General features: G+C 47.3%; 1 protein-coding gene across 3 annotated transcripts in view; it reads right to left on the bottom strand.

Moving 5' to 3' along the window:
- The window catches only part of EVC (EvC ciliary complex subunit 1), a 946,714-nt gene that overhangs the window by 199,961 nt on the left and 730,469 nt on the right, over positions 1 to 16,284 (bottom strand). For all 3 annotated transcript variants that reach the window (XM_069631973.1, XM_069631974.1, XM_069631975.1), the window contains one exon: positions 15,011 to 15,119. In XM_069631973.1, the coding sequence (XP_069488074.1) occupies positions 15,011 to 15,119 (109 nt within the window). The remainder of the gene's footprint in view (positions 1 to 15,010; positions 15,120 to 16,284) is intronic.

The raw sequence follows: 16,284 nt of genomic DNA, 5'->3' as shown, positions 1-16,284 counted from the left end.
GATGAAGAGGACGGAGAGGGTGCTGTGGAGCAAGGCGGCAGGGATCGCACCGACAACCAGAGACGCAAGGCCCGGCTCCCCTCCCAGGTTGTCATCTCATCAGGGAGTGAGGAGTCCGGTGCCGCATCCCTGGCCGCAGCTGCCGAGGGTAGGTCCAAGAGGCGGATGTCGGAGTTGGACTCCTCAGCAGCAGAAAGGGCAGCTGAGACCCCACAGGGTCCGACGGAGGAAGATGGCACGGAGTCATCCAGGTTGGTGGGGGTTTGGTGGAGGAGGAGGCCGTGGAAGGGACAGACACGTGGTCTGGAGGTGGGGATTCCACTGGTGCTAGTGGTGCAGTGCAGGGGCAGGGACAGGAGGCAGCACAGGCCGCCACGGAGGTGCGGCGTGTAATCCGGTCCCCGATCCTGTGACTGCATTATCCTGCACCAGCAGGGATGCCTACGTCCAGACCCGTTTTCAGGGAGGGGATCCGCTTACAACAATTGGCCTTCCTCGCCCTGCGGACGTGGCTATCAGGGACCGGGTTGAGCCTGTTCTGAGTGGGATGGCGTTGCGTCAACGGGGCATGCGAGGTGACCTGCAGTGTTTTCGTGAGGACACTGCACATCATCTCGAATGCCTCGTGGACCGCGTTGACCTACTGGGATGGGTCATCAGGGCCGGATTCCTCTGTTTGCTGGACCTTGTTCCGACCCCCTCCTCACCTGAACCCCCTATGCGCCAGTCATCCTCCATGCCATCTTCCCACCCATGTATCACCTGGTACTCTCTGGAGCTGTCTCTGATCCTGCGGCTAGGCTGGGGGAGGACACATTCCTGCCACAGTCGGGAGTCAGACGTCCAGCAGCTCAACAACTGCACCCCAGCCGGAGGAGGACGTGCAGGCAGCAAGAGCCAGGGCACAGGCACAGTCACAGCAGCAGCAACAGCAACAAGGTGGGAGCCATGATGGCTCGGGGCCTTCAACATCGGAGGGGCAGGCATCAGCCAGAGGGCAGGAGGACCCAGGATTGGAAGTGTCTTCCGTGTGGCAGCGGTTGGGCCAGGCCATAGATGCGGAGCGGCAGCGGGCAGAAGAGGCACGGCTCACAATGGTCAGGGCGGAGAACTCCATGCAGAGGGCTCTGAGGCGGGCTGAGTGCCTCGAGGCAATTCACAGGGAGTTGGAGGTCCACATGTCATCGTCCCTGCGAACCCTCAGGGCCTTGGAAAACGACCTCCTCCGGGACATCGAGCAGTAGTTCGATGATGCCCTGGCCCGGGAAATCGGGAAGTGAGCCGTCGGACTAGCCCGCTGCCATTGTAAATAGTTTTTAGAGTTAGGTTTCCTTTTCCTTTGATTTGTGGTGAATGGACTATGCCACACACATTTGTATATAGTTTTTTTATTAGGTAGTTTCTTAGGTAGGTTTCATTTCTTTCGTTGGGCTCATGGACCCTTGACAATGGATTGTACATAGTTGGACAATGGATTTATTTGAACTTTTTCTTTTGATTTCACCATGGATCAATGGATTTTTCTTTTTACGTTTCCTTTAGATTTGCGTTGGTGGAGGGAGAGTTTGGACTATTTTTCTTTCGTATTTCTTTGGATTGGTTATACTTTTCATTTACTCATCTTTTGCACATGCTTTTAATTTCATGTTTACTATTTTGTTATCCTTTCATTTCATTGCTTTATTTTTGTACATAATACATTCTCATATTTTAGTTCCATGTGTGGGATTCGCTCATTGGGTTAATGCATGTGAAAATGTGGGTTTACACAATCAATGCCAACCAGTGTGTGTGTGTGTGTGACGGACATGTGTTGATGTACATAGTTGACTTTTGGTTTGTGTCTTGAGATAGGCATGTCAGTGTGGGGAGGATTGGGAAATCATTGCGTCTCAAGAATGGGGGGGCGTGCTGTGGTATTTTGGTGTAGAAGTTGGCCATGATTGTGCATCTTTTTTTCATGTAGGGGGGGGACATAAGTGGGGGCCTGCTGGCAGGTGCCCCTCACTCCTGGGGGGTGGGGGTGCTGGGGGACATGAGTGGGGGCCTGCTGGTAGGTGCCCCTCACTGCTGGGGGGGTCCTGGGGGCCATGAGTGGGGGCCTGCTGGCAGGTGCCCCTCACTGCTGGGGGGTGGGGTTCTGGGGGACATGAGTGGGACATGAGTGGGGGCCTGCTGGCAGGTGCCCCTCACTGCTGGGGGGTGGGGGTGCTGGGGGACATGAGTTGGTGATCATATTGCAACGTGACATGTGGCTTGGCTGGGGGGCCTGCCCATGGTGGATGGGCTGCCTGCGGGACATGACCAGGGGGCAGTGTAGTTCCCTTTGGTGTGGGCTGCCTGCAGGGGCTGTGGAGGGGGTAGAGGGGACACCTGGGAGGACCCACACTGCCAATTCACGTGTAGGACTCCCCGTGCACCACACTGGATACACATACCCCGCTCTGACAGTAAAATTGCGTGTGAAACGCGCACCCCCAAAATACACGTACCCCGCTCGCACAGGGCCAATCGCGTGTGAAACTTCCCGCGAACCCCAGTAATACACATACCCCACTCACACAGGGTCAATCGCGTGTGAAACTTCCCGCGAACCCCAGTTATACACGTACCCCGCTCGCACAGGGCCAATCGCATGTGAAACTTCCAGCGAACCCCAGTTATACACGTACCCCACTCGCACAGGGCCAATCGCGTGTGAAACTTCCTGCGAACCCCAGTTATACACGTACCCCGCTCGCACAGGGCCAATCGCGTGTGAAACTTCCCACGCAACCCCAGTTATACACGTACTTCGCTCGCACAGGGCCAATCACGTGTGAAACTTCCCGCGAATCCCAGTTATACACGTACCACGCTCGCACAGGGCCAATCGCGTGTGAAACTTCCCGCGAACCCCAGTAATACACATACCCCGCTCGCACAGGGCCAATCGCGTGAGAATCTTCCCGCGAACCCCAGTAATACACGTACCTCGATCGCACAGGCCCAATCGCATGTGATACTTCCCGCGCACCCCAGTAATCCACGTACTCTGCTCGCACAGGGCCAATCGCGTGTGAAACTTCCCGCACACCCCAGTAATCCACGTACCCTGCTCGCACAGGCCCAATCGCATGTGAGACTACCCGCGCAGCAGGGTACGTGTGTTCGGAGGGGTGCGTGGGGAGTTTTACAGGCATTTTCGTGGTTGTGAGCCTGTGCGCCATGTATGGGATTTGTGCGCTATACATGGCGCACCGGGAGGGGTTGGGGCCTAACTGGCACTGCTGCAGGGTTGCTGCTCCACGGCTGGTTTTGGATGTTAAAATCCATAAATACGCTGTGCGCGGCAATGGATTTTAGCGCACGCGGCTGGCGCAAAAGTCGCACGCGCACACTGTGCGCAAGCTGCATGCGCCACTTGTGCGCTGAATTCTATGAATTACCCCTTTAGTTTTTGGTTTTTAATAACAGGTAACATTGAATAATAATTAGGGCTCCCTTTAAAAAAATAACAACATATATCCATTCAGAGTGGAGTTAAGGATCCGGAATAAACATTCTGTTATTTTTTATGCTAATGAAATACACCCAGCTATATGTTTACCTAAAGTATGTATTCTAGTATTTATTAATGTTCACATCATCAGAAATTAACTAATTGTTGGAAGTTTATTGGTCCAAGTGCGTTCAAGTTTGGTGGGTAGGTCCATTTTTATTGAGAATTTGGAACAGGCACGTTTGCCGCAAGACTCCCAACAGTCAAATGCACATGTACAGTTTATGGGAATATGGGTGTGTGCTCTAAACATTACCCAGTTGAAATAGAATAAGCACAAAAACAAAACATAGCCCCGGTTTACTACCTTGCATGGAAAACGTTGGAGCAGCTGGTCTGTGGGGAGGTAAGTGGCAAGTGGTCGTTCCGTGCCTGGGAGTTAAGGAAGGTGCTTAAGCCAATAGGCCCGGGCTACATTAGTATCAGTTTAGTGTATGTCAAACACCTCTTTCCATTTCTAGCCCACTTCTTTCCTGTTTGTCTTCTTTGATTTTCTTCTCCTGTACTAACAAACAGTGCTCAGCGTACCAGAGTACAAGTGAAAGTGAGATGTGTGCTCTGTACTGTGTGCCAGTTATAATTCTGGCTGTTGCATTTTGAACTGTTTGTGATCTACACATTTTGGAGTGCCCAACAATAACGTATTCCCATAGTCTAGTCCTAAAGTTGGTGATTGCTCGAGTTATGGATATTGCATGGTGTTCTGAAATGAATGCCCTAATTGTTATTAACATCATCAAGTAGTAATCCTAAGAAATTACTATTTTGTTGACATATTGAGTCATTGATAAAAGACAGTCACAGTGAACTCCTAAATTGCACACTGATGTCTAGACTTTGATACTGATTTTGTCATGAGGGATTGTTTCAAGGGTGGACACTGCCGTCGGCCATAGAGAGGTAATACAACACACTGTTTTAGCTGCATTAAGACTAAGCCAGTTAAACTCAATCCATTTTTCAATTTTCTTGGAAATCTTCGCTATCAATTCAAATCTGTTATGTAATGTATCTTCTGGAAGACGGAAAATCCATTATTTATCATCATCATAATATTGGAAGCTGACATTTTGGGGAAAAAAACATTCATGAAGAGGTTTTAAATGAAGATTGAAAAGCAGTAGAGATTGACAGGACCCCTGTGGAGCCCCACAGTGACTAACGATTCCTTATGATTCAGGTTCCTCTTTTTTCACCTTAGCAGTTCTTCATTTTAGGAAGAAATCAATCAATTTGGCAGCATTGTCAGTGATTTCTTTGACTTTTCGATTCTGGCCATGAGTATGGTATGATCCAGAGTATTGAAAGCAGCAGCCAAGACCAGCAACATAAGAGGGCCCAATGATCCATGATGCTAAGAAACTGATCTTTAACTTCAAGAAGCTCAGTGTCTCAGAGCTTCTACCTGGGCGGAAAGCGGATTGGTTATTGACCAGTAGTTGTCTTTGTCTCAGGTGTTACTGGAGTTTGTTAGTGGCTCCTTGTCAAACATCTTTAAGAGGAACGGATTGTTGGCAATAGGGCAGTAATTTTCTGTATCATTGGCATTTTGTTAGCATTTCTTAAGCAACAGGCAAAACAAATCTATTGAAAAACTCTAATGTAGGTTCCAGAATGGTTACACACTGTTTAATTACAACGGATGGGCAAGTGGGATTCATCAATATGATTGTGTTATTTAGTTGTTCTACCTTTATTGGGGAAAATAAATTCAAATGTAATGGTGTTTTCTGCCAGATCATCCTTAATGGTATAGTTGGGGTCTGGTATTAGTTTTCTTAATGTTTCCACTATAAGACCTTCGATAGTCTCCGTTTTGGCCTGAAAAGCTGTGGGTAAGGAATTACACCATTCAAGTGAAGCGGGAAAGGGGTTTCTAGATGCGTTTGGGAACTCAGTTAATGTAAACACTTAATTGTAATATTATGTATTTCTTTGTATCCTTTGTAATTTACTGAAGCTGGAAGGAATCTTGCTTTTTTGTAAAAATTATAAATCAATTAAAACAATACAATACAAATATATATATATATATATATATATATATATATATATATATATATATATATATATATATATATGATACATTACTCACCGTAATCGTATTTCTGATGCTTGTATCTGCTTAGATTCACATGCTGTGCATAGGCCGACATCTAGTGGAAGCTGCAGAGTATTACAGTTTTTTTTTCGAAACTCAAAAATAGGCGTCGACATAGGTAGTGCCAGTAATACTATCCCTAGTGTGACGTCCACTGTACCCATGATCCCTCTCGCGTGTAGGACCCTCAGATTGTATTTTTTCTGACATGAGGTAGCATGAGGAGTAGCGCGAGTACAGATTGTCCAAGCAGATAGATAAGACTACAAGCATCCATGCGCCTTCTCTCAGAGGGGAGGATGGGCGGGCGCATGTTAATCTAAGCAAATACAAGCATCAGAAATACGATTATGGTGAGTAATATATCCCTTCTGAGGCTTGTGGAATCTGCTTGATATGATATGATCGGATATGATTGTTTATTTATATAGCGCCTATACACAATGTGTTTCAAAGCGCTTCAAGGCAAGGTAGGGAACAAGGGAAAATACAACCACATTCTTACAGGCTATGAACAGTAAGTATGTAAAATTAACTATCGTACTCGGCCTGACGACATTTCAGATAGTGCAAGAGCTAAGACATAGATAAGGAAGGAAGGGGGAGAGTGGGAAGGAAATGTAAACAGACAGGCGACTACCGTACTAGGCCTGACAACACTTCTGGTAGAGCCGGAGAAAAACAAAAGGTGAGGGAGAGGGGTGCAGAAAGGGAAGGGAGGAACAAAACAAGCGACTATCATACTAGGCCTGACGACATTTCAGATAGTGCTGGAGGGGTGATGGGGAGGAAAAAAACAGTAATGGAGGGTGGAGGAAACAGACGAGGATGCTATCATATTAGGTCCAGGGATAATTCTGATAGAGTAAGTGCATAGAAGAAAGTAAGGGGAGGAGATAGGAAAAGGGAGAAGGGAAAGGAGGAGAGAAAAGAGAGTAAGCCGTCAAAAAGAGTGGAGAAGCAAGAGTGGAGAGCGAATACAAGTCAGTAGTAACACATAATGTTGCAAGCCAGGATACAAGATGAAGATGGGAACAGCATGATTCAGGGCCACCATGAGTACAAGATGCAAAGGAAGTCCAAAGAGTGATGCACCGTGAATGAATGAAATCCATAAAGTCAAATCCAGCATTGGCCACAAGACAGTGATGGTGAAGGAAGGCACCAGGTGGGCGGGGCTTGCTAAGTGGTGAAAAAGAGCAGCAGGCAGGAAGGTACCAGGTGGGTGGGGCTTAGGCCAGGTGACCTAGATCCACTTGCACCTGTTCCCCATCTGCAAAGGAAAAGAAGCTGGAGGGCTCCTTAAGTAGGGAAACAGACCGGCAAGCAGGAAGGCACCAGGTGGGCATGGCTTGCTAAGTGGTGAAAAGGAGCAGGAAGCAGGAAGGCACCAGGTGGGCAGGGCTTGCTAAGTGGTGAAAAAGAGCGGCAGGCAGGAGGCACCAGGTGGGCGGGGCTTAGGCCAGGTGACCTAGGTCCACTTGCACCTGCTCCCCATCTACAAAGGGAAAGAAGCTGGAGGGCTCCTTAAGTAGGGAAACAGAGCAGCAAGCAGGAATGCACCAGGTGGGCATGGCTTGCTAAGTGGTGAAAAAGAGCGGGAAGCAGGAAGGCACCAGGTGGGCGGGGCTTGCTAAGTGGTGAAAAAGAGCGGCAGGCAGGAGGCACCAGGTGGGCGGGGCTTAGGCCAGGTGACCTAGATCAATCTTCAGAGACCAAGACTTTACTTCAGAATTTGTAAAGAACAGGCCTAACCCACAAGCTGAGTTCTCTTCAGCAGGCCTCAAAATCATTTGCAGACTATTCACAGCTGGGCTGAGCTGTTGATTCTGGCCTGAAACCCTGCGCCAGAAAGATCCAGAAGCAGTGCTGTACCCAGAGAAAGCAGAGACACCCAGAAAGCAGACCAGAGATCCAGAGAAACACAGGCCGCTGTATCCGGGGAGCTGACCCAGATGCTGTGAGCAGAACCGGTGCATGACAGACCCAGCAGAGCAGAGCTGACCCAGGCGCTGTGCGCAGAGACCGTCCGTGGCGAGGGAACCGCAGCCAATCCTGACCCGATCTGTGGCGAGGTCCAGTCCTTTCAAAGCTAGGAGTGAGTATTTAGATAAGATTGTGACAGAAATAAGCTCTTAGTTAAAATAATGTAATCCAACTATTTTAATCTGATTAGAACTGTCTCCTAGAAATCGTGTCGCCTGTCATTTTCAAAGCTGTCACCTGTCAATTTGAGTTAATTTAAATCCGAAAAACGACCTTTACGAAATCGTTCATATCTCTGGAACCGTTTGTCCTAGGAACTTGGTTTAACTTTCCTCTGAAAGCTTAGAATCTCAGCTTTCCAACGAACCTAGAACCGACTTGCTACTCTTATACTTTTGCCGTAATCGCGATTCACGCACTCGCGAATTTTGCCACGATTTGCGATTTGGCCCGGTTTCTTTACCTGTAAAAAGATAGCAGCTTTTTGCTTTCCTTTGCTAAAAATGTGTTTGCCTCTTAATAACCATCCCTGAATCATTGATAAAGTGAGCCTGAGCTTATCCCAAGTATCTCTGACTCACCCTGAACCTCCTAAAGGGAATTAAAAGCATTTTCAGCATATTTCTCACTTCATTGCCACCACATTCAAAGCACTTGGGCCTGTGTTTTAAAACTCATACCTGTTTTCTCTAAGCTTGCTGGGGTGGGAATTGAATTTCGTATTGTATTTGATTGCATTCCTGAGAACTGTGTGTGTTACTTCCATCTCCTTGCATTGCATATAGGGGGGGGCGGTGAATTGCCACCAGGGGAAAAGTGAACATATGATATTTTGTGAAACCATATTAGTTAGTTTATGTACTGCATTTTCATTCAACATTGCATCCATTTGAAACCATCAAAGTATTTTCGCTGCCTTATCCATCCTACACCAACTCCTTATTGATTACAAAGAAGTGTGCTAGTGTCAGATTACCCATTGTTGATTAACATTATATTTATAAGGGCGATATTGATTATTAATTTATTATAAAAGCGTGGTATCTATATTTTGTTTTATTTCTCATATAAACCTTTTAAACTTGCAAAACAGAACTACTTCTTGGCTCAGTGGGGTCAGGGGGATTCTAAGAGAGGGGTGTTATATAGGGGTAGTCATCCAGAACTCATGAACTGGACATAAAGATATATCAATAAGGGTTTCCATTCAGTATCCCAGACTAGGCATTGACTTAGCTGTAGTGTTGAATTGAATCCTCTTACAAAGTGGGGGCTCGTCCAGGATATTCTGGGTTAGATTTACAATTTGTGCAGATTAATACAGTGTGCCAACTGACCAGATACACATATCCGGTTAGATCACCACGCTGTTTTACACTGTGAAAGCACCCCTCAAAGGAACGCTCTAAGGAAAGGGTCTGTTTTGCAAAATAAAATACAAACTTCTGTAAGTCAGGAAGGAACTCAAATTCCAGAATGACTACCTTGGTAGATATGAAAATAGCCAGAGAGCACTTCTTACATAAGCTATTCGTGAGAGGTGATTGGACTCATCAGGACCAAACGGTCTGGTTGCAGGCAATCGCGCAACAGGTCACTGAAACAGGGTCAGATATATGGGGAGATCAGGGTCCCTTACATGTGGCCCTGAGTGAACTATATATGGCCCCTAAAGCCAAAGATGAACATAATAAGATTGCCAGGATAGCAGCATATTTGTATCTATATATGGGAGCCATGAAGGACAAATGTGCTGAAGGCCAAGATCTGGCAAATAGGCAACAGCTGGCGTTAGAAAAGGCCCAATCTGACCTGGTCTCTTCTGAGCAGAGGCTGCAGAGGAGCCAGGAGTCAGAAAATGATAGTAGGCAGTATATCATTAAAATAAAAGAGGACATGGATAGATTGCAACAGGAGAAGGCTGACCAGGATACCAGATTTCTGGCCTTGCAGAAGGAGTACCAAGAAGGTTTGGACTCCCTTCTGCAGAGCCAGAAAAAGCTGGAGCAACAATTGGACTTCAACAGGGCATGCACAGAGCAGGTAGCCACCCTAAAAATTCGATTAGACAGAGAGAAAGAGGAAAGCAATACATTGATTCTGAAAGACCTGGATACCCAGGCAGAGTTGGATCAGGAGCACCAGAAAGCTGGTGCCTTCCAAAGGCAAAGGGACGACCTGGCGGCACAGATGCAGACTCTTAGTCAGGAAAGGGATATCTTAGGCCAGGAAGTCTGCCACTTAAAAAGGAAAATGGAAGAAAATCACCTGGCCCTCCAGGGACTTGGTGACCTCCAAAAAGAACACCAGAACTTGTTAGAGCACACCAGGAGGGTGGAGGATGCTCTGGCAAGAAAGGAGCAGGCCAATAGGGACACAGCTCAGGAGGTAACCCTCCTGCAGCAGAGACTGGCCCAGTACTCCAGGACCAATCAGGAGGCACAGAGAGAACATGAGGCTCTCTGTCAGCACAATGATAGGCTCCAGCAACAGGTAGCGATGCAGGAGAGACTGATAAAGTCTAGTAAGGCCTTAACTGAGGAACTGAAAGCGCAGGCTCTTGCATTGCAACAGGAAGCAGGGGCGGATAGAGATGAGGTTCGCTGGGAAAGAGAAACTCCTGAGCATAACCTCAGGAGCCCTAGCACCAGAGGCCTTCATCTCTCCCAGTCCCTGGACTCTGCCACCCCCATGTCGCCTCACGCACATGAGCCCAGGGCCACGGGGATGGCAGATTACTATCCAGCTAGAAGTATGGGGCTCATAGGCCAGTACCTCCCAGGAATGGATGGGCTGGTATCCGGGTATGGGCACCCAAGCACAGTGCAATTTAGTGGGGAACCCCAGGAGAGTAGGCCCATTAAGGGCATCCTGAAAACCTCTGCCCAGTTAGGTCAGTGGGGGGGATACCCAGCAAACCCTGGTAGCAAGGAGGGATCTGAAGACTCCTCTGAGTGTCACAGGACACAGGAGACCAGGTCAACACATTCTGCCAGCCATTCCCAGGCACGCAGAATCCGGGAAAACCTGGAAGATCAAACGGGCACCTCTGGGAGCAGTGCTTCTGAGTCAGAGGATGAATGGACCAGGGTTACCCGAACCAAAAAGGCCAATAAGGCAAAAAGGGCCTTGCTTAAGGACCCATTGAAACAAATAAAGGCAATCAGGAGTGTCATCACTCCTTATCATAAGAACACCAAGTATTCCGTTTGGGAACACTTGGAGCTCTATGAGCAAATGATGGAGACTTTCCATTTGAAGGACAGCAGTAGCTGCATCCACTACGTCAAATGGACATTCTCCCCAGAATACTCCAGTTTCTTTGCGGGGCTGGAGGACCAAAATCATTTAAGATGGTCCACCTATAAGGCGGCCATCTTGAAACATTTTTCTGTTCACAGAAATCCTCAAGAGGCTCACAAGGCAGCCTACAATTTGCAATGTGGGGAGGATCAGGCCCCACAAGAGTTTGTGCAAGAATTAAAATGTGCTTTTGCGCAGACCACCAGAAGGGTGCGCACGGATAGCAGAGAATTTATCAATACGTTTTTCCATGCCTTACCCAAATACATAATGACCCATCTCGTGAGAGATTTTCATGAGAAAAGATCTTTAGACTGGGTCAGTGAACAGGCTACCCGGATCTATGAGGTGCAGAAGCCCATCGAAAATAAAAATAATGCGCCGAAAAACCCCAAAACCAACAGCACCCCTGCTGCTGCTAAGGTGGAAGAGGTGAAGGTTGCCCCCGTTTTAGATTTGGAGATGGGGGGGCCTCAAAACCTGCCTGCACCAAATAATTCACAACCCAGAAGGCCCTCGGGCCAGTCACAGACAGGGAGTAGAGGAGGTAGTCCCACAAATGCGGTCCCCCGCTCCCCTGACTATGTAAGTCCCTGCTACAAGGGAAACCGACCCATCCTGGGTTATGTGTGGACTCCTTCAGCCCAAGGGGGGGGATTAAGCCAAGCGCCTCACCCGGGAACTTCCCTCCTAACTTCCCCCAGGAGGGCAGAAATTCACCAAATCCTGGGCAGAACTTTTTTCCCAGGTATCCACCCAATTTCCAACCCCAAAACCATCCATCCTTCTTTCCCCAATTCCCTGAGCCCAGACAACCTAATCCGGGAGAGGGGAGGCCAAGGGTGGAGGGGTAGCCAAATCTTCCCAATCCGGGGTATTACCAGAGAAGGGATAGTTACCCTTCCCGGGATCAGCCCAGGGGAGAAAATAGAGCCCCGTATCAGCCTGAGCGGGTTTCACAACTTGAGCACCAGGTCCAAAATATGGCACGGGATCTGAGTCACATACTGAGGGCTCAACAGAACCCTCAGATGAGCATGCCATCGCAGAATGCCCCAAACTCTGGACCTGGTGCTCCAGAACAATGACAGGGGCAGCACCCCGATAACCCACCGGTTCCCAGGGAGGAGGCACAAGGGGAAGGGGTGTGTAAAGCCTTGGAGGAAGCTTCCTTCCCAACTAGTAAACAGCCCCTGGAAAACCAGGAACCGGAAACAAAATCTCCTACCCCTGAAAGTCTGCCACCCAAGGAGCAGAGAGGCGGTAGGAGAAACAAAGTACCCAAACAGACCCAGTTTGTGGAGGAGGTACAGATCTTCCAATTTGAGGGAGAGGGATCCGCAGAGGATCCTGGGGAAAGGATCTTCTCCTTTAGAGATGGGGGAACTCCTCCCAAGGAAAAATGGGTCCCAAGGGACGCCAATTCAGACTGGGGAGATGTGGAGACTGAGCTACCGCCGCCCATCATCTCATCCCAGAACCCACAATACCGAAATCCCCTGGTTCAAACCCATCCTGGTGACTGCCTCCAAAAGGGGGGGGTGGCCCAGAACCGGAACCAGGGGCACCCACAATGGCTCTGATCTCCAGTTGCCAACTTTTTCTTTCAGATTCCCAAGACTCTACACAGAATTCTGCCCAAATCTCTTCTCTCGCCATGTCCAAAACCAGAAAGTTAGCCCACCAGTTGTCCAAAAATGTGCATTATCTGTGCCCCCTTGAGGAGAAGGAGGGAAGATACTATGCCCCAGTACAAGTACAGGGGCAGGGTACAATTTTGGCACTGGTGGACACTGGATCCCAAGCTACCCTTCTGTCCAAAAGGGTCTTTGAGGAACTAAATGCAGGAAGGGGGGAGAATTACCAAATTCCTCTCACCTCTCTTCCTGGACAACTGCAGAACTTTGACGGGAAGGAAATTCCCGTTGAGGGGACTGCATACTTGGACATTAAAATTGGGCGACACAAGGTGAAACACCCGGTCATAGTAGTGACTCCAGAGGGCACCCCTTGTTTACTAGGGAATGACCTCCTGAGAAGGTTGTCACCCCTAATAGATTGTGTAAACAAGGTCCTCTGGACCCAGACTAGCCGACCAATAAAATTAAAACGGAGTGTCAACCATGTTAGTTTAAACGGCACCTGCCACATGGTTTAACAAAAATCTGACCAAGTAGAATTTCACTTCCAGAACAACCAAACTCCAGACGTGACAGTAATAGCAGTAGGACAACAGACTGGTGATGGGGGGTCCTCTCTATTTCTGAAAATCAACCTTCCTTCCAGTTTAAGGTGGTATTCCACACTGGAAGGAAACACCCTGAAATTCTTTACTAATCCACAATCAGAAACTCCCACTCCTATAGTCCAGAAAGATGTGAAATCAGCTCAGAGCCTGGCTGATATTCAGCAAATTGGAGAGCAGTTGTTCATCCCTGTTCAGTTAAATGATGGGAAGGACTCTGTTCTCGCTCGAGTGTGTGTGAACAACGGTAAGAGCTTCATCAGCGAAGCCATGTTCCGCCAACTCCCAAAAGATCCAGCCATTCCCACATTCAAACTGATAGACAAATGGGAAATGGACCTGGAAGCACCTAATGCCAAACATCTCCTGCCCAGCAGGTGTATGCTCAAAATCTCCATTGGCAACAAGAGCATAGTCCATAATTGTTGGGTCGTGCGAGACGTCACTGCCGCCTTTTACTTAGGCACTGACATTCTCAATCGCTTTGCCATTAGTTTGGACCTAATAAACTTCAAAGCTTGGTCCCGATTAGCGGATAATCCCATGGGCTTTGATGATCCAGAAAAAGCATTTAGGTCAGCTCAATTGCTACCTTATGCAGTTGAAATTCAGCTCAAAGAGGAAGTCACCATCCCAGAAAGGACCCGACAATTCTCCCTGGAAGTGAAAGTTAAGAGGACAAAAATTGCAAAACCCTGATGCTTATATTCATCTAAATGCTTCTCTCCAACAGCAAGGGTTAGGGGTAAACCCAACTCCATTAGTCAACATAGAACATGACACCATTCCAATAGAGGTGGATAACAGCGACTTACGGAGTATTACTCTAGCCGCAGGCACCACTATTGGAATGGCGGTTGATGACCGACATTTCTCCATTGATTTAGGAAATGAACTGTTAGGACCAATCCCCAAGGACTGTTTTGACAGTGACAGTGAGGACAATACAACACCAGACAGGATTTTCACCCGGCATGGGGGGAACTTCCTGGTGTACACTTCTTGCCCTTATGGTAAGGAAAATGCGACTTGTGACTTCAGGAGGGATGAGGTGATTTTCCAGGTCCATGAGGGCTGCCTTTCCCACCTGAAGCCTCCAGTCCAAATCAGCACTCTGACCAGGGACTTCTCCACCCAGCTGGAGGAGGCCGCTGAAATAGTCAAACCAGAAGTCTTTCCAGGCTTCAGGCAGATGGTGGAAGACAGAGTCAACCTAGCTGATGACAGAAGTCACACTAATCCTATTCAGTCCTACATATTGGCCATTTAGCCAGTCTTATCATCCACGGCTCTTCCAGAATGCTGGATCTTCTAAATGCTGGCTTACGTACAATTTTCACCAGGATTAGTTGGCACAACCCAATTTGATGCTTTTTAATTCTGGATCAGTTAAATACATACTTCTGTATCACTGCCTCCCATCATATTGATATGTTATATCATGGTATTCGTCTGCATAGTGGTTACGTAAAGCAGAGCCATCATCAAATACAGTTTATCGATAATGTATGCTCCATTATAGAACTCTGAGCCTTGAATTTCAAATGATGTGACCCCATCAAATTGGTCTGTATTGGAGAAAAATATATAATGGTCTACACTAAAAGCAACTTATAAAAAACAAAAAAGTAAGCAGGAAAATGCAGCAGAAAAAAAATCAAAATGATATAGCACACGGTATAGGTGCACTGGTGTCAGAATCAGCCCCACACACTGATTTTCCCCAGAAATTCTGCCAATGAGGTTTCTTATCAGATGACTCTCATAGCACCAAATCTCTCTAGAATTCAAAATACACAGTTTTTTTTTAAAGAGCAGCTCCGTTTTCACTCACCTCTGATGAAGACCGGAAGTTGCTGTTAAATTTTCATTGATCATTTTTTCTTTCATCAACTCGTCATTCACGTCTTTCTTTTTCCGAATTCTGCCATTTTCAGCTTTATCTACAGGAAACAGATCTTCATAATAAGTCACAATTCGATACTGTGTACATTCTTTCGTAGCCTCAATAAAAACAAATTTCCTATTTTGAATGTAAATATTGTGGCATGTACATACATCTAGAAGAATAAACCAATCAGCCAGCCCCTGAGCAACCCCAACTGTAATTAATTCCAGGAAATAAATGAATAAATGTGTGCAATGCAATACACGTCACTTCCTTAGCACCTAGTTCTTCTGAATAGCATAATTAAGCTCCGGTTCTAAGTGCATATGTGTTTTTTCAGTACACGCATGCACATTTCCATAACTCTGCAATATTAGCAATGTTATAATTATTTATTTAAAAACACATCCATGAAAACACACTGGCACTAATAACAAGCACATTCAAAAACACAGTCACTAAAGTATATACACTCCCTCAAAAGAATATTAGACAAGTCTTAAGTAAAGCACCACTTATTTTCAGACAGCGGTGAGCGCTTAACGCAGATGGCACTCTAATAATTCGGTTTAAAAGGGAGAGAAAGGCAAAGCATAGATTGAAACAGATCCCAACGCTTTCAGAAGAACACAGTGCGAGAGAAAGGCAGAATAAAACCGTAAAGTTAAAGTTCAGAAGGCCGGACCCACTTTAAGAGGATCCGGACGAAATGTGTCCAAGGTCACATGGTTGAAAAATGCACAAAAGTCTCGAAAAGGTTCAGAAAGGAGTTGGACCAAAAAAAAGGGACCAGTTAGATGGTCAAGAGGCCAGCCCAGTCCAGAAGGTTAAGGATTTACTGTCACCTTGTAGCAATCTATAGAAAGGGAGGCCAGGCCGACACGGTACCTTGAAATGGTGAGAATGCTCCAGCGGGGGCAGTTGTTCCTGGCAGTGGGTGCAAGTTGGTGCTTCGTCCGGGGGAAGAGAGGATCTCATCGTGGAGGAAAACAGACGGTCATTGCACTGCCAGGGAAGAAACCAGCCGCTGAATTCTCGATTAAAAGGAGCGGTCCTTTTATTCGCGGTCCAGTGGTAAGTGGCTATCCGGTTGCCGGGGTGCTTGGCACGGGCAATTCGACCACTAGACGTCCTGGTAGGCGAAAAAGAAAGCAAACTGGTTGTCCCCACCAGCTCAAGGGGAAGAGACTCTCTGGCAAGAAGATCTCCTCTGTCGTTGG

This window comes from Ambystoma mexicanum, chromosome 6q (genome assembly GCF_040938575.1).
Source record: "Ambystoma mexicanum isolate Mex_15411 chromosome 6q, UKY_AmexF1_1, whole genome shotgun sequence".
Lineage (NCBI taxonomy): Eukaryota > Metazoa > Chordata > Amphibia > Caudata > Ambystomatidae > Ambystoma > Ambystoma mexicanum.
The sequence above is the reverse complement of the archived record's forward strand: the minus strand, read 5'-3'. Positions and strand labels throughout refer to the sequence as shown.